General features: G+C 47.9%; 1 protein-coding gene and 1 long non-coding RNA gene across 2 annotated transcripts; both read left to right on the top strand.

The window, feature by feature from the left end:
• Positions 1–11: 11 nt before the first annotated feature.
• Positions 12–25,463, top strand: LOC125345451 (ecto-ADP-ribosyltransferase 3-like). Its single transcript, XM_048337607.1, is given in 7 exon segments — positions 12–98; positions 1,145–1,222; positions 8,149–8,732; positions 8,734–8,846; positions 14,579–14,611; positions 19,062–19,094; positions 25,206–25,463. Coding segments are annotated over 6 exon segments (963 nt in total). The 5' UTR covers positions 12–98; positions 1,145–1,153; the 3' UTR covers positions 25,337–25,463.
• LOC125345452 lies at positions 21,054–22,917 on the top strand. Its single transcript, XR_007209733.1, has 4 exons — positions 21,054–21,096; positions 21,270–21,302; positions 21,579–21,611; positions 22,789–22,917. It is a non-coding gene; the product is annotated as an uncharacterized LOC125345452 (long non-coding RNA).
• Positions 25,464–26,661: the final 1,198 nt, after the last annotated feature.

Here is a 26,661-nt window from a genome sequence, read left to right as displayed (position 1 = left end):
TCAACAACATCCCATCCCAAAGACACTCACTGCAGCTAAGACGGGATCCGTGTGAGACCTGGCGTCATTTGAACTTCCTTCAAAGGCATAAAAGCCAGGTAAAACATTTTAACTTTTTTGCACTCAATACAGAATGAAGCATTATTGAGAAAACCCTGATTCACGGCCTGCTTGACGCATACTGCCTGGTGTTAGTTAGCTACCAAATACTATATTCCAAGTATTGTTTAGAAATGGAAGTTTTAATGCAAAAGTGACATTTTGGTACTATATTTTAATCTTTAGTTTTAAAAAAACTGCTTCTAAAGAAAGATGAGAACCTGGGACTAAAGAGCTAAATAAAAAGACTTCCCAGATTCTCCTATGCTATTCATTCCTATTTAATTAGGATAATGTTAACTTGATTGGAGGTATGAACCAGCCTGTTGTGTCCTTTAATTGAATTGTTTAATGACTGGGAAAGTGTTAGCCTTTGAGCTCCTCTTACCCTTCTGTTTACTCCTTACAGTATCATAAACACTGGCTGAATACTGGGCATTGTGCCAGTAGAGTTATATAATTTTGTTAGAATTGGTGCCTACTCATTTTCTTCTTATTCTCATTTGCTGCCTTCAGAAGTGGATTGTGAATGTTTGAGGAAGGGAGTCAGTCACCTTGTATAACCTGCCTTTTCATCTCCTGCCTCCCAGTCAAATGGGCATGATAGAGCTTACAAAGAAGGTAGAAGAATGGAAGGTAGTGTGTAGAACACTTAGAGAACCCTTAGAAACTGGGAGCACAGGTCCAAGTTGAGACTGTGGTTACAGTTCGACTGTGTGGATTAATGGGACATTCATAGCTAGGAAAACAGTATATCTCCTAGAAACTCTAGTAGAAGAAACATGTCTGGAGGAGTACAGAACTAGACACATTTCATTCTGAGCAGATCACTGAAGTTGTCTGGATTTTTATTTCCTTATCCCTGGGTGAAGGTGCTAGACAGACCTAATGGTTTACTGGCATTTGTGGTCATTAGGTGCTTACAGTGGGTCATTTCCGGACCCTCAAAATGTCTGCCTATCATTAAAATATCTACAGTGTCCTTGTTCCACTAAACCTCGTTAGTAAGTCTACTGAAGTGGAGTTTTGTTCCCTCTTCATTTAGAAGAGAAAAATGAAGATGTGCCGTTTTGAAATGGTCACTAAGCTGCTGGCAGCCTTGATTCTAATGGACATCTTCCAGGTAATGTTGAGAATGGGAAGCATGGCCTCTGGAATGAACACTTGATATAACATCGCTGGGGCATCTGTATGGAGATAAGAGAAGGTCGGATGGATAGGTAAATGGAAGTGTTGCAAGTTGCTTCCCCCCTCCCCATTTTACAAGTGTGTGTGTGTGTGTGTGTGTGTATGCATGCTCCTGTGTATGCTCTAAAAAGATAAAAAATTACAATTAAGCAAAGAAGACAACAAAAGTCATTCACAATATCTCTGAAAGACTTTGAGATGTTGTGATATATTGCCTTTTTAACTTTTCTCTCTGTGTGTATATAATTGACACCAAAAAAAGGTTTGTACCATACACAGTATATTTCTTACGTTGCTTTTATTTATTTATTTATCTTTCTTTGTTTTTTTTTTGCCAGTCCTGGGCCTTGGACTCAGGGCCTGAGCACTGTCCCTGGCTTCTTTTTGCTCAAGGCTAGCACTCAGCCACTTGAGCCACAGCGCCATTCTGGCCATTTTCTATATATGTGTTGCTGAGGAATCAAACCCAGGGCTTCATGTATACGAGGCAAACACTCTTGCCATTAGACCATATTCCCAGCCCCTTACATTGCTTTTAAAGTTATTACTGTGTTACATGTCTCTACTGTGTTACATGTCTCTACATGCCTATATATATATATATATGTCTTTTACAAATAAGGTAATATTGCATTACTTATTTACATTTTTTTGTTAAGCTGATGACTCTTTCGCCATAGATTGTGTGTATAGTTTTTTTTTTTCTCTTTCTCAGTCAATACTGGTGTTTGAATTCAAGGCCTTGTGTTTGATAGACACTTGAACTATGTCCCCAGCTTTTTTGGGGGCTTTGGTTACTTTTCAAGTCAAGTCTTCCTACCTCTTCCTCCCTGAAAGTTCAGACCCTAGGTAGAACACTACAATGTCTGCTTGTTCATTGAACTGGGAGATAGGCTCTCCCTCCACCCTTTGATTTTGCTCCAGGGTGACTTTGTACCCCAGTCCTCCCAATCTCCACCTCTTGAGTAGCTGGGATCACAGGGCTGTGCCACCATACCCAGCTCCAGCTCCTCATAGTTTTGTTTTCCTGGTACACACTTTATTATTTTGGGAGCTAGATGCATGATCCAAGTGATAGAATACCCATTTGTCTAGCAAGCACAAGTTCCTGAACTCAAACCCTGTACTGCATAAAAAAAGGGGGGAGGGGAAAAGGAACTATGATTTTCTTTTTAAATGTTTAATATTTTGTAATGTATTTTTACATATAATATGAAACAGGTATCTTATTTGATTTTTTTGCTCTGATCAAGAGCCTTCCTTAAAATACTTTAAATTCTTCACATTTTACCCATTTTTGAACTTGACATTTTGATCCTTTGTCTAGAGACTCATTGTGTATTCTGTTGCTTGCACATTCTATTTCATTTAAGTTGCACTGTAATTCACATGCCATACATTTCATCATTTTAAACTTAGATTCTGTTCTTTTTAAGCATTCACTTTGTTGTGAAAGCATCACTACTATGTGTTTGCATAACACCTTCATCATCCTTCAGAGAATCCCTTCACCTGTTGGTGGTCTGCTCCCGTTCCTTTCTCCTCCACACCCCAGCAACCAGCAAGCTACTTGGTGTCTCATGGATTTACCCACTCTGAGCATTTCATTTGAATGGACTCTTGCAATGGATTGTCTTGTATATCTAGTTTCTTAACTTAGCATTATGTTTCAAGGGCTGTGTTATAGCACATACTAATATCTCGTTCTTTTTACTGCTGCACAATAATGGCAATGTCTGATTGTACCACATTTTGTTTATCCGTTCATCAATTGGGGGACATTGGGTTGTTTCCACTTTGTAGCTGTTGGAAAAAATGTTGCTATGACATTTGTGTACAGGTTTTGTGGTGAGCATAGGTTTTATTTTTTCATAGCTTATTATTTACTAGCATACATTAGCTGTACAAGAGAAGATTTCATTGTGACATTTCCATACACATATACAATGTATTCCAATCAATCCTACTGCTATCACACTCCCTTCCACCAGGCTTTCTAATACCGTTTCAGGACGTTTTATTGGTCAATCTACTTGTTCAGTATCCATCCTTTCACCCTCATTGGTCAGCTCCCTCTTGTTAGCTAGTATTCCACCTCCCCCTGCGGAGCTTGTTTCTTTCCCCTACCTCAGTGCCCCGTTGCTTTCAGGTTCTTTTTTTTTTTTTTTTTTTTTTTTGGCCAGTCCTGGGGCTTGGACTCTGGGCCTGAGCACTGTCCCTGGCTTCTTCTTGCTCAAGGCTAGCACTCTGCTACTTGAGCCACAGCGCCACTTCTGGCCCTTTTCTGTATATGTGGTGCTGGGGAATCGAACCCAGGGCCTCATGTATATGAGGCAGGCACTCCCCAGCCCCTGCTTTCAGGTTCTTTATGCTGGTTTCATTAATAGTTGCAGCAGATCTCAAAATTATTTATCCTCTGTCTTTTTCCCTTTCTCCTTCAAGTGTAAATTTTCTCTTATTATTTAGGTTTTTTAGAATTACAGACTTATGGGGGAGGAATGTAAGCACTATTTGGTAGTATTATACAGTAATTTACTTATGTAGAAAATATATGTTTAAGTGAAAATAGATTAGCTGAGGTCATGTTTTCCATGCCATGATAACAGAATCACTCATTATTGTGAGTGTAAGTTTCAATTCTCTTTGTTATATACCTAAGGTGAAATTGCTAGGTAAGCTGGTAGCTTTATGATTAACTTTTTTGAGCTACTGCCAAAGTGTTTGCTGTGGTGCTGCACAAGCAGTGTATTTGGGTTTTTCTGTAGCCTGTGTTATGCATTGTTTTCCTGGGTTTTGGTTGTGTGTTCTTTTGCAGTACTGGTACTTGAACTCAGAACCTCATGCTTGTTAGGCAAGTGCTCTACCACTTGAGCCATACCCTAGTCGTTTTGATTTTCAGTATTTTTTAGATCAAGTCTTGTGGGGTTTTTTGTTGTTGTTTTTATGCTTTGCACAGGCTAGTCTCAGACCATGATTCTCCTCGTTACCTTTGTCTCCCAGTTAGCTGGGATTCTGCGTCTGGACTGTTAGTGAGAAGGGATCTTGCTGACCTTTTTCCCTGGGCTGGCCTCAAACCACATTCCTCCTGTCTCTCACCTTCCAAGTAACAGAACACAGGCACATGCCGCCCTGTGGCTTAGGCCTGGCTTCTGTTAAGCATCTAAGTGGTCACGAAGTGGTTCCTTATGGCTCTAATGTGCATTTGCAGTATGCTTTTTGCAAAACAATTTTAATGCATGTGTTTTATTACTGTTTTGAAATACTTAAGTAATTTCCACATGTTTATAATAAATTTTTGGCAGTTGGATGTCATCAGTTCTCATTGAATAAATCAAAGGAAGAAAGTAATAATCAGCTTGTTCTGCTAAACTTTTGTGCCTGCTTTTTAGCATCCATTCAATTGTTTCTGAATAGTGGTAGCATTTGTGAGTTTTATCACTGCTCAAAGAACACACTGTTCAGAACACAATCAGCAGTGGTATCTGGCCAGAAAAGTTTTATGTCTAAAATTAAACATGTGGATACTAGCTTAATGCAGAAGGAAGATAGGAACATACCAGATTAGCTCTTAATATGACGTGAGTAATATGGGAAGGGGTTTCAGGGCCTGATGTCTTAGGTTCAAGTCTTAAAGATAAACCAGGCCTCGGTGCCAGGCTGAATCTGGTACATTCTGTGCTGCAGCGGAAGGTGAATTTCTTGACTCTGAGACAGCAGTGATTTGATCTCCTGAAGCTCAAATTCCCATGAGGAGAATTTGACCTACAAACCCAGGAATAACAGGGGTCTTAGCGACTTCCCTAGCAGAATGTTCTGTGGCTATTTACCAAAGCAACTTCTAATTCTGTCCCAGTTTTCTAATCTATAAAGTGGAGTTTATAACTGTCTAACTTTCCATAAGGATTTATTAATGTATATGAGCATATATTGCTTGTATAAGGGGTTTCATTGTGATATTTGTACACTTGTTTTAACCAAATTCATCTCCTCTATTTTTTTTAACATTTTTAATGGGTTTCATTATTTTTCTATATGCATATAAAGTACTCTCCTGAAAAAAAATTACACTCTGTTAAAAGTGCCATATAACTGGCAGTGGTCTAAATCATTAGAAAGGTGAAGATGTCCTAAAAGCAACAGAGCCTTTCGGTTCAGAGGACAAGAGTTTGGCACCAAGACTGCCAGAGCCAAGTCCCAACTCCATACGAGACTCAATCTCTCTGTGTCCTAGTTTCTTCATATTTATTATTCCAAATGGTTGTACGAAGGAGTTTCAGTTTAAAATGCCCATTTATGTGTACAGTGCATCTTGATCAAAGTCACTTCTTCCACCATTCTCCAGTTTCCTCATCTTTTAAAAATGGCAGTGGCTGCCAAGCACTGGTGGCTCACGCCTGTGATCCTCGCCTAAGTAGCAAGGAGGTTGAGATCTGAGGATCACAGTTCAGAGCCAGACCGGGCAGGAAAGTCTGTGAGACTCTTGCTTCCAGTTAGCTAGGTTAGCAGCATCTTTTCTTGGGCATTCACATGGAGGCATTAAGTAGGCAGTTAGTACATAGACCTGGCAATTACAAGACAAGTCAGAGTACTTAGGTGATAGGAAAACATACGCATAATTGCCCTGGGATAGAGTTGAAGGTTAGAAAAACAAGTGGCCTTGAGACATGCCAGCGTAGTGGGCAGCTGTAATGCATGGGCCTTGCAGAGGAGCCTAAGAAGAAAAGCCTTTTCCCAAGAGCCAGAGTGAGAGCTCCCTGGGAAGAGGAATGGGGGCAGGGGCGGGGGAAGTAAGGGGAAGGTTGAGATGAAAATGGGAAGCGATGGGGAGACGGCTGGACTAGGTACTTCCCTCAAGAAGTTTGATTTTTAGGGAGAGAAGGAATAGTAGGGAAATGATACCGTTTTTGGTTTACTTTAAAAGAATTTTTCCCCTCCCCCTTGCATGTACCTCCCCCAATAACTCATTTATATGGAACTTGTAGCCTTCTCAGCGCCTCACTAGATTCCTCCATGAAGTCTCCAGTTGAGTCTCCTATGCTCACATACCTGCCCATACAGGTATGGGAGAGTAGAAAACAAGCATTTTTCTTTGTAGAAACCCATACATAGGTAGTGTTCTTGGGCAGATTCGCTCATCATAGTTTTTGATCTATCAAGTCAGATTATAGGGCTCTTACTTAGTTTATGCTGATATTTTCCAGGTTCTTTGCTAGGTTCTTGGATTTCAAGCATTCAACATAAGTTAGGAGTTTTATTCAGAAAAACAGATAACATATAATCCCTGTCATAAAATAATAATCAGTAACCACATGAGTTTGTTGACTGATTGATGTAGTTCAAATTTGAGCTAACTACTTTGAATATATTCAGTATGGGGTGTTTTTTGTTTGTTTGTTTGTTTGTTTATTTGTTGCCAGTCCTGGGGCTTGAACTCAGGGCCTGAGCACTGTCCCTGGCTTCTTTTTGCTCAAGGCTAGCACTCTGCCACCTGAGCCACAAGCGCCACTTCCGGCTTTTTATGTTTATGTGGTGCTGAAGAATCGAATGCAGGGCTTCATGCAGGCTAGGCAAGCGTTCCACCACTAGGCCACATTTCCAGCCCCTTCAGTACGTAATATAATTCTCACAACAATTGACAATTAAAATTACTTACTCAGCTGGATGTAGTGACTCTTGCCTGTAATACTAGCTACTCGGGAGGCAGAGATGGAGAGGAGCACAATTTGAGGCCAACCTGGGCAAAAAGTTAATAAAACCCCCATCTCAATCAATAAGGAAGACACGGTGGGCATATGTCTGCAAGACACATAGGTCATAGATAAGAGAGCCATAGTCAGAGGCTGACCCTGGTGAAGCTAGTGTGAAGGGGCTAGGGCAGGGCTCAAGTGGCAGAGCACTTTCCAAGCAAGTGTAAGGCTCTAGATTAAAATCCTACTATATCAAAAAAAATGTATACTCTTACCCGAATTCACAAATGAAAATTTTAAACTCAGAATGGCGAGTAACTTTTCCAGATGTTGTTAGCATGTGGTTAGTAATAGAAATAGAATTGAACCCACCTATATCTGGCTTCAAATTAATGTGACACTACTCTGCTTCTTGTGGCCTAGGAGCATGCGCATCATTCAGAGGATGCATGAGGCATTTCTGTTGCATGTAACAGAAACACAGTTCAAACTTGCTCAAGAAAGAAGGGGATTTATTGGTTCTTAGGACTGGCATAAGGGCCTTGTGTTTTTCAGGCCTCATCTTTCTTTCCTGCCTCTCTCTGTTTTGCAAGTCCTTCTTTGTTGCCTTTCTTTACTCTGTCTCCCCTATGGGACGAGAAGGATAATTACTGAAAGCTCCAAGCCGGTGTTGCCTGCAGAGCTTGTCATTTTGCAGGATGAAAAATTTCCTTTTCCTTGTTTCAGAATGTTTGGAAATACCAAGAGTAAACCCCACCCCTGCCGTATGGACAAAGGAGAGAGCATTCTCAGAGAAAAAAAAAAAGATACGTTAGTGACCATGTGCTTATTTGTTATGTACGGTATTTACATACAGTATTTCACCTTAGTCTCAGTCTCGAGGGCGTGAGCTAGGAGTGCCACCAAGTGCTTGCATTTCCTCTGCACCACAGAGCTCAGACAAAGGAGTTATAGGCACACTCCTCCCACACCTCTCATCCTCTGGCCTTTACTCTTCTTTATAAATACGTCACAGCTGAGAAGGGTTATCAATAGCAATGGAGTACACTTCATCAAAGTTATATCCAAAGCTGGTTACACGTAAGGAGAGATTCTCTGGGGATAATGGCAGGAAAGAAAATCATATTCACTAAATCCCTTATTTCAAGAGTATCACTTTCCTTTTCCCTTGAAGGTGAAGGTTGAGATGTTAGACATGGCTGGTGATGCATTTGACGATGAATACCTGAAATGTTCTAACAGGATGGAGATGAAATATGTTCCCCAGCTGCTCGAGGAGGAGAAAGCAAGCCATCAGCTCTTCCGAGCTGCGTGGGAAAATGCCAGAAGCAAGTGGGAGGCCCGGAAGCCTCGGGTCTCTGTCCCTAGGAGTTTTAAGGACAACCACGGGATAGCCTTGCTGCTGTACATTTCCGAAGCTCAAGAACAAACTCCCATTTCTCATCTGTTCAACAAAGCCGTGGAGGTGGCCGGGAAATCCCGGAAAGATTACATCTATGACTTCCAGCTCAAGGCCTTCCACTTTTACCTGACCAGAGCCCCGCAGCTGCTGCGAGGACACTGTGCAGAGAGCTACGCGCCCGCGGTGTACGCCTCGAGGCCCGCCGCCCCGGCCGAGCCCAGGCAGGGCCACGCCAGGCTGGGCAGCTTCACCCTGGCACGGGCGGCCGGACTCCAGGCCGCCGGCGACGGGCGCGTCGGGCTCACCATCCACACGTGCTTCGGCGTGGCCGTGGAGACATTCCTTGACCAAAGCAGTGTTAGTGCCGCTGAACGAGGTGTTTCAAGTGTCACAAGAAGGGAACGGGAAGAACCTTCTCCTTCAGAGCACAAACAAGACCTGCAGCCATTACGAGTGCTCGTTTCTAGGTGGTAAGCGTCTCTGTGGCTTGCTCCTCGGGGAAGGGAGAGGGGTCAGGTCCAAGACAGAGGTGTTTGAAAGGAGAACCAAGGCAGGCAGCTCCCATGCCTAGCCCCTTTCCTGCGGCTGCTTAGCCATCACATCAGAGAAAAAGGATGAATGAAAGTTTAAAAGAACGAGAGGTACTGTTACAAGGCAGTAGCTTTCAAACAGGCAAGTTTCTCCTGCAGGCTCTTTTGGCATGGTCTGGAAAAAAGAAAGAACATAGTTACAACGGGGGCAAATGGGATTGCTGTTGGCAAATAGTGGGTGGGGTCAGCAAAGCCCCACCCACAAGGAGAGTGAATAATCATCTGGCCCAAATGTCCATAGGGCTGGTGTCGGCAACCGGTAGGTTGATGATGGGAAGGTTACGATGCAAGGTTACTCTAAGGTTTATGATGGAAAGCGACAGGCCCTGCCCCGTCTAGCGCTGGATTTGTCTCCTCCATGGTGTCCGTGTTTACTTATTTCATTTTTTTCAAGTATTAACTACTGTATATCTGAGTAACTAGCATGTTATTTGTGTATTTAAAAACATTTAGGGAAGTGGTGCTGTGGCTCAAGTGGTAGAACACCAGCTTTGAGCCGAAAAGCTCAGGGACAGCGCCCAGGCCCAGAGTTCTAGCCCCACAACTGACAAAAAAAAATTAGACATTTTCCATTGAATTCCCACTAAAGAAGATGTCTTATGTTCTCTGTATCTGTGAAGAAGTCGTTACCCCGTTCCTCCTCGACAGCAAACCCCGCTGACAGTTTTCCTCAGTGTAGAGCTAGACTATCTGACGCAGTGGCCCTCTCCGTCATCAGTAACTCGGGCTCTTCTGTCCTTGTGATCCTCCAGTGTTGGATTGTGTGTGCACGCTTTTAGTGTGAGTTGCTGCCTGTCTAGGATCAATCCACGTCCAATAGCGAACAAGCAGGTGATAGACAGAGCTACCTATTCAGTCCAAAGTAAAGTCTACTAAAGGCTTTGGGGAAAAAGCTTTAAGACTAAAGTTTCTTGGTCACCCGTAGCCACAAGAAAGTTTTAGAAAGGAGAGGCACAATTAGCTTGTTAGCCTTCATGTGTACAGGAAGCAGACAAGAATTAGAAATGGCTATCGCAGGGACCAGGTGTGGTGAGACATGCCTATCATCCCAGAACTCAGCAGAAGCAACAAGGCCAGCCTGAGATGCATAGAGAACCTGCCTCAAAAGAAGGAGATGCGGGGGTGGGGGGGAGGAGCAAGGAAGGAAGAGGAGGAGGAAGGGAGGAGGAAGGGAGGAGGAGGAGGAAGGAAGGAGAAGGAGGAAGGAAGGAGGAAGAGGAGGAGGAAGGAAGGAGGAGGAGGAAGGGAGGAGGAAGAGGAGGAGGAGGAAGGGAGGTGGAGGAGGGGAAGAGATGGTTGTTAGGTCAGTTTGCACCATGTATTTGACAACCACCATTCCCCCACTCCACTTCTCCAAGTAGAGCCAAGACGAGTCAGCTAAACCCAAGGGAGCTGTTTGCTATGCGAAGTGCCTCTCTTCCCCGGGTCAGTTACCAGTTCTTTCTTTCTTTGCCTTTTTATATCCCATAGCTAATTTACCTCGGAAATCCTTTGACAGAAATCTCATAATACATTTAAGTAAATCAGATAGTTTTTTGTTCCTGGCTTTCCTCCTCCCCCTCTTCTCCTCCTCCCCTTCTCTACTGAATCTTCCCCCGCCCCCTGTCCCCTGTCATCCAGCTCTGTGGGCCTGCAGCGCATCCTGGGGTCTCTCCCCACTGCCCTCCGGGCCGGGCTTCGCCCTGCTTCTTGGGTTTGCACCTCTTCCTTACCATTCCTGCTTTGCGTGGTGGGACGGGCTGTGGGGCTCTGCAGAAGGGCTCTGAGAAATGGGGCCTTGTCCAACACCAAAAACCTACTTTTAAGCTTGAATGATAGTTTTTGTAGATTTGAGTTTCGGTTTCAGAGATTCTTTTTCTTTGTAACTTTAAAGAGGTCCTTGAGTGATTTCTAGATTCTGGAGCTGTTATTAAAAAGTACAACACTACTCTAGTCACTCAACTTTTCAGTGACACCTGTTGTGGGAGTTTTTGTTGTTTCGTTTTATGGTTCTAGGGATCAGACCTAGGGCCTTGCGCATTCTAGAAAAGCAACCCCCGACTGAGCTACATCCCCCAGCCCAAGACTTGGTTTTTTCCTGGAAGGTTTGGAATATTTTGTTTCTTTCCAAAGTTATGAAAATGCAAAGGCTTTTTTAATTAATTTGTTTATTGTCAAGGTGATGTACAGAGGGGTTACAGTTTCATACGTAAGGCAGTGAGTACATTTCTCATCCAACTTGTTCCCTCCTCCCTCACTGTTCTCCCCCCTCCCCTCTCCCCCGCTTCCTCCCCCCAGTTGGGCAGTTGGTTTAGAGCACACTGTCTTGTAAGTACTGCTGTTGCATTGGTTCACCCTTGACCCTGTGTCTTTCCGTGCTGGTGTCGCCCCCCCCCTTCCCTAGTTCAACACAAAGGTTTTATCCTTGATATATGTGAGTAAAGGGTTCATGAAATCTCTTTCTCTTATGGAAGTGGCCTCCTGTGGATCCGACGCTCTTTCCTCTATAATTTGCAGCTGTGTAACCACCAGCCCCCGTTGAGCGTTGAGAGCAAACAAAATGCTGGGTTGGTAAAGTGTATCGGGGCTGGGCGGATTATGAATGAACTATAAATACTCAGGGCTTTCGGCTTTCCTGAGTGGGATGCAGGCCCAGGCCACCGAAGGGAGAGAAGCCGCACTCCTGGGCCAGTTCTGCAGTGTCTGGACTGTTAAGCTAGGGTGGCACCTGCACCCTCGAATAGTCTCGTTTCCTTGTCACGGAGATGGTAGGGGCTGTAGGAAGAATATTTGAATCTTCAGGGACTACTGGGAGGGCTTGTGTTGACCTGTGTCTGGTGGTGTCCTGCTGCAACACACTAGGCTGCGTCCACTGCCTGCCTTCTTCTCCAACACTCCACAGACTGGTGAGCAGTTGGCCTTGGGAGTGTGGTTGCAGAGCTGAGTCGAGCCCACTGTTGCAGGGTCGAGCAGTAGACCTGTAGTAGACCTCAGGGCAGGAGGGCCTTGATCTCGTGTAGCAGACCTCAGAGGCACTTAGGCTGGCCAGGAACTTGCTGTGTAGCCCAGGCTGACCTTAAGTGTGTGATTCTCTTGCCTCTGCCTCCAGCGTATTGAGATGATAGCGTGTGCCGTCATGACTGGCTGGAATGTGTGAAGGAATGTTGAAAGGAAAAGTGCAACCACATAGGGGACTTGATCCAGCCAAGCCACCTAGAGCCAGCCAGTTAGCTCATGGGAACTAATTGTAGGCACCTGTTTTCTTTCAGGTTTCTCTTCAATAGGAGTAGCTCAAATCTGGCCAAAGCCCAGTTACATAGTTCCCTATCTTCTTATCGAAGGGCTATGTTGCAAGACCCCCACGGGATGCTGGAGGCCAAATCCCATACGCACTATACAGTTTCCTGTACATACATACTTGTGATCCCAAAGTTTCACTTCTAAGTTACATAATTAAGATAGTAACGATAACTGATCATTATTACAACAAGCTCTATTAGTTTTGTGAGAGCTCTCTCTCTCTTTCTCTCTCTCTCTCTGAAGAATATTGTAGATGGGTTGTTCGTGGGTAACTTGACACCACAGGAAGTGGAGAAGGCATCACGGGAAGTCAGGGCAGTCATTAACATTGCCAAGAGAAGAATTCAGGCAAGATGTGAAATGTAGTGAGAGAGAGACAGAAAAAGGTTGCCAAGCGGCTGGGAATGTGCTTGCCTAGCAGGCATGAAGCCCTGGGTTTGATTCCTCAGCACCACATACACAGAGAAAGCTGGAAGTGGTGCTGTGGCTCAAGTGGTAGAGTGCTAGCCTTGACAGGGACAGTGCTCAGGCCCTAAGTCCAAGACCCAGGACTGACACCAAAATAAGAAACAAAAACCAGGAGGGTAGGTCATTGGATGGAGTTTGGGTGGTGATTTCTCTAATGAACAGGTCAGTTGACAAGTGCAGTTGATATAACAAACAGGCATCTGCACATGCCCAGTTTTGTCAGCTTTCCTGGTAATGTGGAGAGTGTGTTTTGCTTATGGCCCTTTTGCTTAGGGTCCCTGTGCGTTGTGCCTGCCTCAAAGGCACTGCTGTGTGGTGGAAATTGGCAAAACCACAAACTCGGATTTCCCTCCTCCACCCCAATGTTAAATTGTCCTAATCGATCCTAGGTAGAAACCAACTTGCAGAGATGTCAGAAATGGTATCTCCTTGGATGCTCCACGGAGAGCTGGTTAGAGAAAAGCCCTGGCCACCAAGGACAGCACTGGTGCCTAGCCGGTGGGCTGGAGTGGGCAGAGAAACCCACAGACTCTAGCTGTGAGTAGAACAAAAGAGATGCAGCCAGGGCTCAGACCCACGTAGAGTGTGTGTGTGTGTGTGTGTGTGTGTGTGTGTGTGTGTGTACATGGGGAAAGGAAGTGGCCCGAGGCTACACGGAAGCTAAAAGTTCAGAATAACCACAAGGGAGGCTTTGTGAAGACTCACATGTACCCTGTTGAAGAGCACTGAGGACTCAGCCTCGGCCCTGCGGGGTGGTGGTTGAAGCTGAGGAACTGGGATTGATTTCTATGGATTCCTCTGCTGACACCTACAGGTCACTGGGGGGAACGCGGGGCCCACACTGCCCGGCTTCTGAGGCCTGGGAACGAAGCAAGCCTTGCAGAGGCTGTGTGTCCGGTGTCTAGCACAACAACAAAGCTATTAAAGGTGACGAAAATCCTGGGTTCAGTCAGAATCTCGTTCCCCAGAGTAAGATGTAACTACGCGTCTGTCTGCGAAAAGAGTTTCTCAAAGGTGTCATTGTGTGTGGGGTGTGAATGTGCATCTGTGAGCGTGCAAGTGCACAAGTGCATGCCAAGCCTCAGGCTTAAGCTCAGGGCCGGGACGCTCTCCCTGAGCTTCTTTGCTCAAGGCTCTCGTGCTCCATGAATGGAGCTGCAGCTTCACTTGTGGGTTTTTGGGGGGGTGATTCACTGGAGATAAGATTCTCACAGACTTTCCTACTTGGTAGCTGTGGGCTGGCTTTGAACCGTGATCCTCTGATCTCAGCCCCCTGAGCAGCTAGGATGACAGTCGTGAGGGAGCTTGTGATCTATTTCAAATTTATCTATCCTCCATCTCTTCTTGTGAGAAGCATCAGCTCTTGTTATCTTTGATGATCTCCATTACTTAAAGGTAATTGACTTTAGATTTCAAGCATGTCTATAAACTATGTCCTTAGCAACACCTAGGTGAGTGTTTGGTGAGAACTGGTTGTATGGTAGACAAATAGCCTTTAAACTGTATTAGTCATGCTTTAGCACATAACACACTACTTAGAAATTTAGCAACTTAAGCTGTGGGTCAGAAATAAAGCCAGCTTAGATGGGTCCTTTGACTAAGTCCCCCTCATGACTCTGCAGTCACCTCACAGCTTAGTTGGAAAAGGTATGCCTTGTAGCCAATTTCCGTGGATACAAAGAAAAGGTAGGCGCAGCTATTTGGTGGCTGAATTAAAAAACCCTTTTTTTCCCTGAAATTTGTATTCCACTAAATTATGAATCTAACAGACTGGAAGTTGACAGCTTAGATTCACAATAGTCACAGATTAAGTAGAACGTTTTACCAGACTGTATTGTATGTAAACTTGTATCTTTGTGTTTCAGGACTGAAAACCGAGGAGTGCGTCACGAATCCAGGTAACGCGTGCACTAAGTGCTTGTCTCTGTAAGGGCTGCGGGGACCTTGTCAGTGCCGTCGTGTACTGGAGCTGGGCCACCACTATGCCCCTATCAGCGCCATTGTTTCAAGGCTCGATTTTGCTTTTCTCCTGTACACAAGTCATCCTCCTTCCTCTGGAAAGCTAACCCTCAGGAGGTGAGAGTCAGTGGAGAGGAAGTGAGACTTACTCAAGGGCCTGTGCCCTCAGAAAAGAAAAGCGGGGGAGGGATTATTATCTCAGAGAGCCTCATCTCAAGCGACTCAGGTTTGTGAAGGGGCTTCTTATTTTACCTTTTTAAATTTTTGTTGTCATTTTTATATTATCTTTAAGTAGTTGTTCAAAGGGTTCCCATTCAACATGGGTGTTTCTAATTCATCTTGATCAGTATCACGCCTCCCATCCACCTCCCCTGCCTGTCGCGGCCCCACCATCCCCCCTTTACACACGCTAGCTATTAGCGCTGTATTGGGGGGGGGCCCTGTGCAGAGGCTTTAGAGGGAGGAGGGAGGAGAGGGGAGTGGGAGGAAGTCAGGCATGTTGTTGCATATCCACATTTGTTACCATCTCCACCACTGGGGGGGGGGGGCGTGGGGGGGCGGCAGGGGGTTCTTGCCTGACGGTCATCCTTGAGATGGCCCAGCTTGGCCTCCTAGGCCAGCCCTGCAATCCCCTAGAGAAGCACTCTACTTCCTGCAGAGTCAACATTATCTCCTTCCAGTGAAAGGACAGAATCAGGAAATCCCTGGCCCTCAGGGTGGTGTTATCCCAAGACCACCAGACTTCGTGGGTTTGAAAAACTAAAGATGACCGTGAGCAGGTTCTGGGAGCTGTGTATCTCTAATTTCCCGTTCTGCTTCAGCTGACTCCATCCGTGCCTCAGTCAAATCAAGGCGTTTGGGTTTTTCTTAAGAATTTACAATGTTGGATATAAATATATATATACTATATTCAAGAATACAAATATTGCTAGAAAACTACAAAAATATAATTTTCCATGTTGAAACTAGTATTTATTGTTAAACATACCACTAAAATTAATTTCATCTGTTTTATTTTCATTTTATTCGTATGTCCACTAGAAAGATTTTAGTCACATACATTGCTGATATATTTCTACTGGATAATAGAACATCTGCTGTCACCACAGACAATAATATAACTGTCCACATAGAAGCTCCTCTACCACACCTCTTCTTTTTTACTTGCTACTATTGGGGTTTGATCATTGGGCCTTGTATTTACTAGACAGACATTCTACCACTTGAGCCATGCCCCTATCCCTTTTTGCACAGTATTATTTTCAGATAGGGTCTTACTTTTGCTTTCACAAGTCTTGGACCTTAATCTTAATACCTACAGCTTTCCATTTCCCTGGGATGATAGACACCCCACATCACCCTGGGTTTACTGATTGAGATGAGATCTCACTAGTATTCCCCAGGTTGGCCCCAACCTGCTGTCCTCCCTATTTCCCAGGTAGCTGGGATTATAGGCAAGTACTACCACATCCACATCATAGCAGTATTTTTCTCAGCTTTTTCTACTCATGGGTGGAAATAGTCTTGAGGACTTTTTTGCTCAGTATGACTTCAAAATGCAATCTTCAGATCTCAGCTTCATGAGTAGCTACGATGACAGGTATAAAACACTGAGAAGTCACTCCTTACACCCTTGGACCTGCATCATTCTAGATTATCTCCCTTTTCACCCTGACATAGCTCTCTCCTTAAATAATCCTTTTAACATTTTTTCACAATGGATCTCCTGTTTCCAATATTGCCTGCCTTCTTTGGTTTTGGTTTACTTTGTCTTTTTTTTTTTTTAATGGTACTGGGACTTGAACTCAGGGGCTTGGGTGCTGTCCCTGAGCCTCTTTGTGAGCAAGGCTAGTGATGTACCAATTGAGCCATAGCATCACTTCCAGCTTTTTCTGAATAGTTTACTGGAGATAAGAGTCTCATGGACTTTCCTGCCCAGGCTGGTTTCGAACTGCAATCCTCAGATCTCAGTCTCCTGAGAAGCTAGGATTATAAGCACCAGTGCCAGGCTTACTTTGTCTTTTTGATGGAGATTCACCAAAAGTTACACAAGACTTTAGATATTTTTAAAACATATTCTACCTTCAAGTAAAATTCACAAATAGTCTCAGAACAGAATTCTGGGTTTGACACTTGGGCTCCTTGGCACAGGACAGAACTTCCTTAACAAAGACCCTGAAAGGCTACAAATCAAAGAAAGGTTGGACAAATGGGACTGCATCAAACTGCAGAGCTTCTGCACGGCAAAGGACATAGCTCGCAAGATAAACAGAAAGCCCACAGACTGGGAGAAGATCTTTACCAGCCATTCAACGGACAAAGGCCTCATCTCTAAAATATATGCAGAACTAAAAAAATTACCTTCTTCCAAAACAAATCCGCAAAGAACCAATAGCCCCCTCATCAAGTGGGCTAAAGACCTACAAAGAAACTTCTCTGATGAGGAAATGAGAATGGCCAACAGACATATGAGAAAATGCTCTACATCACTGGCCATAAAGGAAATGCAAATCAAAACAACATTGAGATTCCATCTCACCCCAGCAAGAATGTCATATATCAAGAAAACTAATAATAACAATTGTTGGAGGGGATGTGGCCAAAAGGGAACCCTACTTCATTGTTGGTGGGAATGTAAACTGGTTCAGCCACTCTGGCAAGCAGTATGGAGATTCCTCAGAAGGCTCAATATAGAACTCCCCTATGACCCAGCAGCCCCACTGTTGGGTATCTATCCAAAAGCCCACAAACAAAATCACAGTAATGCCACCAGCACAACAATGTTCATCGCAGCACAATTTGTCATAGCGAGAATCTGGAACCAACCCAGATGCCCCTCCATAGATGAATGGATCAGGAAAATGTGGTACATATACACAATGGAATTTTATGCCTCTATCAGAAAGAATGACATTGTTCCATTTGTACGGAAATGGAAGGAATTGGAAAAAGTTTTACTAAGTGAAGTGAGCCAGACCCAAAGAAACATGGACACTATGGCCTCCCTTATTGGGAATAATTAGTACAGGCTTAGGCAAGCCATAGCAGAGCATCACAAGGCCCAATAGCTATACCCTTATGAACACATAAGATGATGCTAAGTGAAATGAACTCCATGTTATGGAAACAATTGATATATCACAGTTGTAACTACTTTCAACGTCCTATGTGTATGTGTAGTTTCTATTATTGATGATGTTCTTGTATCACCTTCCTATGGTTGTACCTACACTGTCTCTATAATCTTATCTGAGTATATTGGAAACCGTGTTTATTGGTATTGGAAATAGGAAATTCAAAGGGAATACCAAATTTGAGAGACACAGGGTAAAAAAAGATAAATAACTACAAAAGCAATACTTGCAAAACTGTTTGGTTTAAGTGAACTGAACACCGGGGGGGGAGGGAAAGGGGGGGAGGGAGGGGGGCATGAGGGACAAGGTAACAAACAGTGCAAGAAATGTATCCAATGCCCAACGTATGAAACTGTAACCTCTCTGTACATCAGTTTGATAATAAAAATTTGAGGAAAAAAAAAAGAATTCTGGGTTTGAGATCATTTTCCTTCAGAATTTTGAAAACACTGTCCTATTATCTTCTAATATCTATTTATTGCTTTTGGTAAGACTGAAATCATTTTAGTTGCTGTTCTTTTCTATGTGATATGTTCGCTCTCTCTGGAAGCTTACAGTTATTTGCTTGATCCTCCTGTTATTAGTGAAGCAGAATGATGGGAAGGGAAGCACAGCCTAGAATAAGGCTGGAAGAGGCCTGAGCTCCTGAAGGCCAAATGTCCTTGTAAAGACTGGAGGGAGAATAATACATTGGGTAAAAAGAAAAAAAAACAGGTATTAATGGAAAATATGAGACTATTTAGAGTCAACTAAGTGTATGAAAAATTCTCATCCTCATATGTTAAAATGTCTGGGAAATAAACATTTATTTCCTGCATAAACTAAAAAAAAAAAAAAAGAATTTACAATGTTGGTGAGGGAATGATAACCCTGTAAGTGTCAGTTTGTAGAGATGGAGTAGGGCAGCCACGTGCCCGTTACTATTTTCTGGTGGAGAGTTCTGCCTCCAGCCCTCGCCTGCGGTTACTCAACCCTGGAGAGTCCCGGGGTCACCCCAGCCAGCACTAGGGGAAGGCAGCCCTGCTGTAGTCCCGGCTGCTGAGGAGGATGAGGGGACAGGATCACGGTTCAAAGCTAGCCCTCATCGAAAAGTCCACGCAGCTGCCGCTTAAGTGGTACAAAGCTCCAGGACAGCACCCAGACCCCAAGTTCAAGCTCCAGGACCAGCATACAGGCACACAACACACACACACACTCACACACACTCACAGACCGTGACATAGGAGCATGTATTAAAAAAAATTTTGCATTTCAGATGATATCCAACCCATCTATGTCTACGTCCCTGGTGTGTACGCTGTTAATTTAAAAAAATCAAATCCTTTCTAGGTTGTTTAGCGCGTACATTTCTTAGTAGTGTTGATAAAGCAATGGTGGCAGATAGGAAGTGGAGAAGCAGCCGCTGCTAAAGGAACTTGATCTCCGTGGGCATCTGGGAAGTGTGCAAGCTCTGGGTGGAGGGGGGAGCCGCGCCGGGAGGCACAGTGGGGGCTCTATCTGCGGTGACCCAGAGACACCAGAGAGACAGCAGTGTGCACGTGGAAGCCGTGTCAGGCACGTTCAAACCCGGCCTACAGCCAACCTGGTTCAGAACAAAGAAGACGATTGGTCTGGGGCTAATTAAGATTTCTAAGAAAACAGAGGCAAGTGACTTTGGAACTGTGCTGCGAGGTTTCACAGAAGCGCAGCCGCATTCACAGGGGAGCATGGGTCGGTGCTAGACAGCGATGACCCCAGAGGGCAGAGGGGGGGGCGGCGGGAGGAAGGGACGGGCGCCCCCCGCCTGGGAGGGCCTGGGCGGTGAACAGGGTTCCAGGAGGGTGCCCCCCCCGGCGCGTGTGCGGGGCGCGTGTGCGGGGCGCGTGTGCAGCCCGCCCGGGGCGCGTGTGCGGGGCGCGTGTGCAGCCCGCCCGGGGCCTGTGCCCGCGGCCTCCCGCCAGGCTGGCCATGGCTCACACCGCGCAGGCCCCGCTCCCGTCAAGTCAGAAAACGCCCACACATGATACAACTCGGAAGGCGGCGTCCGTGCCCGACCCCGCGGCCTGGGAGGTCAGAGGCGCCGGCTGCCCACTCCCCCACCCCCCCTCCCGAGCCGGCCCTCCCGGCCTGGGCGACCCGATGCGCTCCGGTCTGCGCGGACCCACGGACGCCGCGCCAGCCCCTCCCTCGCCTCGAGCTCCTCGCCACCGTGTTAGGCCCGTGCGGCCGCCATGCGGTTTTCCTCACGGAGGAGGCGGCTCAGCCTCGGCGCGATCCCCGGGACGTGTGCCCGCGGGCTGCCCCGCCCCCCCGCGGGGCTCGAGCTCGGGGCCCCGGGACCTGTGATACGCGGGCTGCCCCCCCCCCCCGCGGGGCCCCGGGACCTGTGCGTCCGCCGGGCTGCCCCCCCTCCCCGCGGGGCTCGAGCTCGAGGCCTCTTGCTCTCCCTCCACCGTCGGGGCGATGCATAAGCCAGGCCTCCAGCCCGAGCCCCGCCAACCTGCGGGCCCACTGTAGCCGCCGTTCCTCCGGCTTCCCTCGGTGTAGGGAGTGACCCGCCGTGCGTGGTGGGGGGGCCCAGCCCGTTCGCCGTGCGCCCCTCAGGGCGGTGCCCGCGGCCGGCCGCCCTCCCCCCACCCCCCGCCCGCCACCGCCCGGCTCAGCTCTGCCACGGTAGCCCGCCGCCCCCCAAGCCCTCCCCCCATGCCCTCCCCCGGCTCAGCTCTGCCGCGGTAGCCCGCCGCCCCCCAAGCCCTCCCCCCATGCCCTCCCCCGGCTCAGCTCTGCCACAGTAGCCCGCCGCCCCCAAGCCCTCCCCCGGCTCAGCTCTGCCACAGTAGCCCGCCGCCCCCCAAGCCCTCCCCCCATGCCCTCCCCCGGCGCAGCTCTGCCACGGTTGCCCGCGCGTCCGGGCCCCCACTGACGCGCGTTTGTTTTGGCCTAGGTGAGGAGAGTCAGAAGCTCGCGGAGGAGGGTAAGGCCCGGCCCCTTCCCAGCGGGGGCGGGGAGGCGAGCGCGGCGGCCCGGGTTCCCACGGAGCCCCCCAGGCGCCCCAGCCCCGTTCCAGCCCCCCAACCCCGCCCCGGCCCCGCCCCGGCCCCCAAGGCCCTGCCCCGGATCCCAAGGCCCCGGGACAAAATCCGCGCAAGACAGTGAAGTGGAAAGTAGACGCTGGGCGGGGCGGCCGCAGGGCTGCGGGACGGACCGCGGGGCCGGGTCGGGGCGCGGTGGGGCGCATACCCGGCCAGCGCCGCTCACGGTGCGTTTCCCGCCCTTAGATGCGACCTGCCGGGACCCCACCGAGGCCCCAGGTAAGGAGGCGTGGGCGGCGCGCCTAGCCGGGAGGGGAGCCGGGTCCGGAGCCGGGCGGGCCTGCAGGGGGAGTGGGGGGGGCCTCCGCGCCCGCACTCCTGGGGGCGGCTGGGGGGCCGCGGGGCGCCCCCGGAGCGGAGCGGACTCGAACGCCTGCAAATCCGTGTTCTAGGACTGAGCGCTGCGGAGCCTTTCTCGCTGCCCGGTAAGCCGCGCCGGGCGGGGCCCAGGGGGCGCGCGGGGAGCCGGGGCGTGGGGCGGGGGCGTGGGGGGGCGGCGCTTCCTTTGTTGTCCACCCTAATCTCTCCCTCCGCCCGTCCCCACCCTCAAGTTACCGTCTTGCGTTGACGTTTGCTCCCCCTCCCCCCGTCCCGCGAGCCTCCACCGTCCGGGTCCAGGGCGGCCCCTTCGGGAGGAGACCGCGGTGCCGTCGCAAAGGCAGCGCTGGTCGTTCACGGAATTCCTCCTCCTTCCCATTCAGGAAGAAAGAAGGTGCGGCCGGACGGGAAGCCTGGTAATCGCCCTTCCGTGGGGGAGGCCCCTGGCCGCGGTCTTGGTGTCAGCGCAGGTTTAAGGGTGCCGTGGGGCGTTCGGCCGGGTCGCCCCTACCCCGGGGAAGCCTGGAGGTCTCGCCAGGCCCAGCGCATGGGCTGCTCGCCAGGCTTCCCGGCGTAGAACCGAGGAGGGGGCTACGGGAGCACGCGGGGGGCGGGGGAGGGAAACTGTGCACAGGGCACAGGACTGTCACCGCAGAGCCCCATGAGCTGCACCCGCAGGGGGGGGGACAGTGCACAGGACACAGGACTGTCACCGCAGAGCTCGGTGAGCTGGGGGGGGGAGACTGTGCACAGGACACAGGACTGTCACCGCAGAGCCCCGTAAGCTGCAGGGGGGGGACTGTGCACAGGACACAAGACTGTCACCGCAGAGCCGCTGGGGGGGGTCTGTGCACAGGACACAGGACTGTCACCACAGAGCCGCGGGGGGGGGGACTGCACAGGACTGTCACCGCGGGGGGGGGAGACTGCACAGGACACAGGACTGTCACCGCAGAGCCCCATGAGCTGCATGGGGGGGGGACTGTGCACAGGACTGTCACCGCAGAGCCGCGGGGGGGGGCAGTGCACAGGACACAGGACTGTCACCGCAGGGGGGGGGAGAGACTGTGCACAGGACACAGGACTGTTACGGGTGAGCTGGGGGGGCGGACTGTGCACAGGACTGCCACCCGCAGAAAGGAAGACCAGAGCCCCCATCGAGAGCCCAGGCTCGTTCCCCGCCTCCCAAGCAGCACACAGCTGGGTAGCCTTCTTCTAGAAGGCTCTCTGCAGTGCCAGCGCAGTGTGCAAGACCTCGTTCTACCCAAGGAATCCCTGTTCTTGCCACTTCAGAGATGAGGATGTAAAACACAGCAAGGTTACAGAGAGACAAGCAGGACGCAAACTCCCAAGACTTGTCCACTTCCTGCTACACACTTGTCTTGCATCCAGATTTTTATCACACACACATATATACACACACACATATCTATATATATATATGTCTACCCCAGGCTCCTGGCACTGGCGCTTGGCTTTCAAGCCCACCACGAGCCTCCTCAGCCCACGCAGACCCTGTAACCAGCTCTGTATCTTCTGGCTAACTAAATAGGTGCATAATGCAGCTAACTTAGACACTGTTTTTATTTTTAGGAGAGAGAAGTCAAATAAACATCGACAATCCTAGTAAGAATTATTTCTTCATTTGGTAACTGTCTCTGCAATATAGAACAGATGAAAATTGTACTTTTTCGTCAGTAGGAGAAAGTTGCGAGCTTAGTGAATAACAGTGAGTACGATGATATGCTCAAACATTTATATGTCTATTTGTGACTTAGTTTCTTGAATACTGATTTTTAAAATTTTTATGGTACATAGATATTTTACTGCTCAATACAGTGGTTCTCAATCCTTTCGACCCAACTCTTTTCTTGAAATAGCAAATGTTTTATGATGCCTTTATATTATTCTCAGATCAGACCCATAGATCAGATATACCTGTACCATAAAAACCAGTATGTCCTGACTGTAATTTATGACTTAAAAATGACAATCTCAATATAGAAATACACTGGCTCAGTGGACAGAGTTTACATTTTTATATGCAAATACATTTGGAGTTAAGATTGGAAGACACTCTATACAGGAAGTATAAGGAAATCAAAGAAAAACAAGGGACAGTAGGTAACTTAAGGTCAATGCTTATTAAAACTGTCAGAGGCTGGGTATTGGGACTCATGCCTGCAATCCCAACTGCCCAGGAGGTAGAGACTGGGCAGGGAGGCCTAAGTAGGGTTGCAGTTTACCCTAAAGGGCTGAGGGTGTGCTTTGGGAAATAGAGTAGTTGCTTGTCTAGTATGAAGCTTGGGGTTTAAGCCTCAGTTCTTCCTCCTCCCCAAAGGGGGGGGAAAATTTCATTATCAAGGTGGTGTACAGAGGGGTTACCATTTTATTTTTATTTTGTTGGTCATAAGACTTGAACTCAGGGCCTAGACACTGTCCCTGAGTCTTTTTTTGCTCAAGGCTAGCCCTCTACTACTTTGAGCCACCGCTCTACTTGTTTTCTGGTGGCTTATTGGAGGTTAAGTTTCATAGACTTTCCTGCCTGGGCTGGCTTCAAACCATGATCTTCACTCAGATCTCTGCCTCCCGAGTAGCTAGGATTTCAGGTGTGAGCCTCTGGCGTCTGACCCATTTTCATTTTTTGTGCCACTCCTGAGCCTCAAATTCAAAGCCGGGGCGCCATCCCTGAGCTTCATTGCTCACAGCCCTCTGCCACCTGAGCCCCAGCTCCACTTCAGCTTTTTGCGGTGGTTCACTGGAGTCCTCCCTGCCTGGCTGTGTTGACTGGCAGTCTCAGATCTCAGCCTCCCGAGGGGTTGGGATCACAGGCGCGAGCCACCAGTGGCCAGTTTAGAAAGTATTTTATGGGTGAGGCTGCCATCAGGTCACATAAAGTTGTAGTTTCATGTCTTGAAAGCTCACAGGAAGTCGGCTGGGTTTTCATTGTGTAGGGCTGTCTGGAGCTTCAGGAAGTGTAGCCTTCCATCTCTGCTCCGGCTGCAACTAAATCTTAGGTGAGGGGGGGGGGAGGTGGTGGCAACAGAGGCACTGGAATCCAAGCTGCTCAGGCTGGGGCAGGATTACACCCTTGAGGCCAGCATGTGCCACACAGCAAGGGGGCGAAAAGGCTGGGGGTGTTGGCTCCGCAGCACAGCACTTGCCTAGCATGTGCAGTGCCTAGCACTGCAGAATCAATTCCTTTGGTAGTCGTCCAACAGGTCTGTCAACCTGAGCAGCACTAACTGCAATGCATGAGTGTATGAACACAACCCCCTCTGTCTCCGCATGCTTTTGTGACCATGTCAAGCTGGTATGAAGGTGCCTACGCAACGCACTGGCTATTTCTCTTGGTTCCACTTAGGAACTATGACTGGTTTACCCATGTGGAGAAACTTCTAGTAGTCAAGCCTCCCTCATATAACAAACAAAACCACAGGTATAAACCAGGGTGTGTTAGGTGTAAAGCAGATGATCTGATAGGCGGTCTCCATGGCTCCTCTTCACTAGTTCCGATGAAAAGGAAGCAGCTTCTCCACAGATACGTGTATGTAGGAAACAAGGTTTTATCAGCTTGTAGGACTTACAAGCTGACAAGATACTCTAGACAACTTGAACTGCTGGTGCCTCATGCCTACAAGCTAGCTACTAGAGATCTGGAATAGCAAGGTTCAAAGTTTGCTAGGCTGTCTCCAAAATAACTAGCAAGGGTCAGAGCCCCAGCATAGTAGGTGTAAGGCCAAGCTTTCAAACCCTACTGTTGCCAAGTAGGAAAAAAAAAAAAACACCGGTCTTGGCCATATAGAGGTTTCCAAGCCTAGGGAATCCTAGGTAAAAGCCAGAGCAGCGTGTCCTTAGAGCAGATGGAAATGTGCTCTGAGATGTGTAATAAGCCGCACGGATTTGAGCCTGCTCGTGGCTGGAGGTATTTCAGTCTCTCACGTCTGTTATTTCAGAATAGACGGTGTCGGCAGAGTGCTTGACCAGTGACTGTGTTCTCATTGCAGCAGCTGCAGGCTCCGTTCCCGCTCCAAGTCCCAAGAGCCACCCCTCGGCGTCCTGCGGCCCAGCGCTCCTCCCGCTCCATGCAGCCGTCATCTTCCTCGGCGCGGCTGCTCTCAACGAGCTCTTGGCCCCATAGTTGGATGGGTTTATACCACAGGATCCCAGTGGAGCTCAATAGGAATGATGTGCTTTTCACTTGTTGGTCAAAGTCACTTTGAAAAAATGAAAACTGTGTAATTTATTTTGCCATTCAGTAAGTTAGTCCTGGTATAATACCACAAAATTAATTTTTCACTTATTTCTATATTTATAAGATCGAAAAAACTCCAAACTGTAAACTTTTGATTGGATTCAATAAAAAACCCTTTTTCTGTATTAAGATGTCCACTGCTGGGGCTTGGGGGTGGCTCTGTTGGTAGAACACAAAGCGTCAGGTGCCGAGACGGAGTCCTGGTCTTGGACCTAAAAAGTCTACCGCTAATGCCAGTGGCCAGGAATTGAATACCAATCACAATTGTGAAGATGTTCTCACCTCTGTGAGTGAATTTTGCCTTCAGGGAAGAGCATTGCTTCTCCCTCCATCCCTTCTCTTGGTATATGAACATTAATAATTTTATACACCCAACAATTCTCAAAAGGCTTTACAGTCTCTAACTTGAATCTCATGCTTACTCAGGAAGGTATACAGGGCACTGAATATGTAGATCAAACAAGGAAAGCCAAGCTCTGCATAAGTATGCTCATTTTTCTTCAGGCATGGTGGTGTGTCTTAGTGATGATTTTAGGCCTGGGCTTTGGTAACTAAGACCTATTTGCCAGTGTTTCAAAAAGGAGTTAAAGGGGCTGGGGATATGGCCTAGTGGCAAGAGCGCTTGCCTTGTATACATGAAGACCTCGGTTCGGTTCCCCAGCACCACATATACAGAAAATGGCCAGAAGTGGCGCTGCGGCTCAAGTGGCAGAGTGCTAGCCTTGAGCAAAAAGAAGCCAGGGACAGTGCTCAGGTCCTGAGTCCAAGGCCCAGGACTGGCACAAAAAAAAAAGTAGTTAAAGCTACAGAAAATCTCAACGAGGGGTTGTGTTTAGTGTGCGTGCGTTCTGCCAGCCACCCGTTCACTCAAAATCTTGAGGGAAACTCTAAGAACCACTAGCCGGTGGAGGGCTCCACAGGGAATTTCTGCTAAGTAGTTATGGAACACAAGGCAGTACTAAGGCTTAAAGTGGGTTCTCCACTTACCTAGATTTAGAACTCCATGTCTTCATAAGTCTGTTTAGACCGCTGCAGTAACAGCTGACACGAGGAATAGAAAGCCATTCCTCCCGGTTCTGGAGACTGGGAGGCCCAAGGTGTGCGTGCTGGCAGACGCGGTTGCTGGTGAGGGAGGCTCGAGAAGCATGGACCGACGGCTCCATCCTCACGACGGCCCACCTCACAGAGCACCGCCTCGCCATAGCACACCA

Source organism: Perognathus longimembris, unplaced genomic scaffold (genome assembly GCF_023159225.1).
Source record: "Perognathus longimembris pacificus isolate PPM17 unplaced genomic scaffold, ASM2315922v1 HiC_scaffold_5664, whole genome shotgun sequence".
NCBI lineage: Eukaryota > Metazoa > Chordata > Mammalia > Rodentia > Heteromyidae > Perognathus > Perognathus longimembris.
The sequence above is the reverse complement of the archived record's forward strand: the minus strand, read 5'-3'. Positions and strand labels throughout refer to the sequence as shown.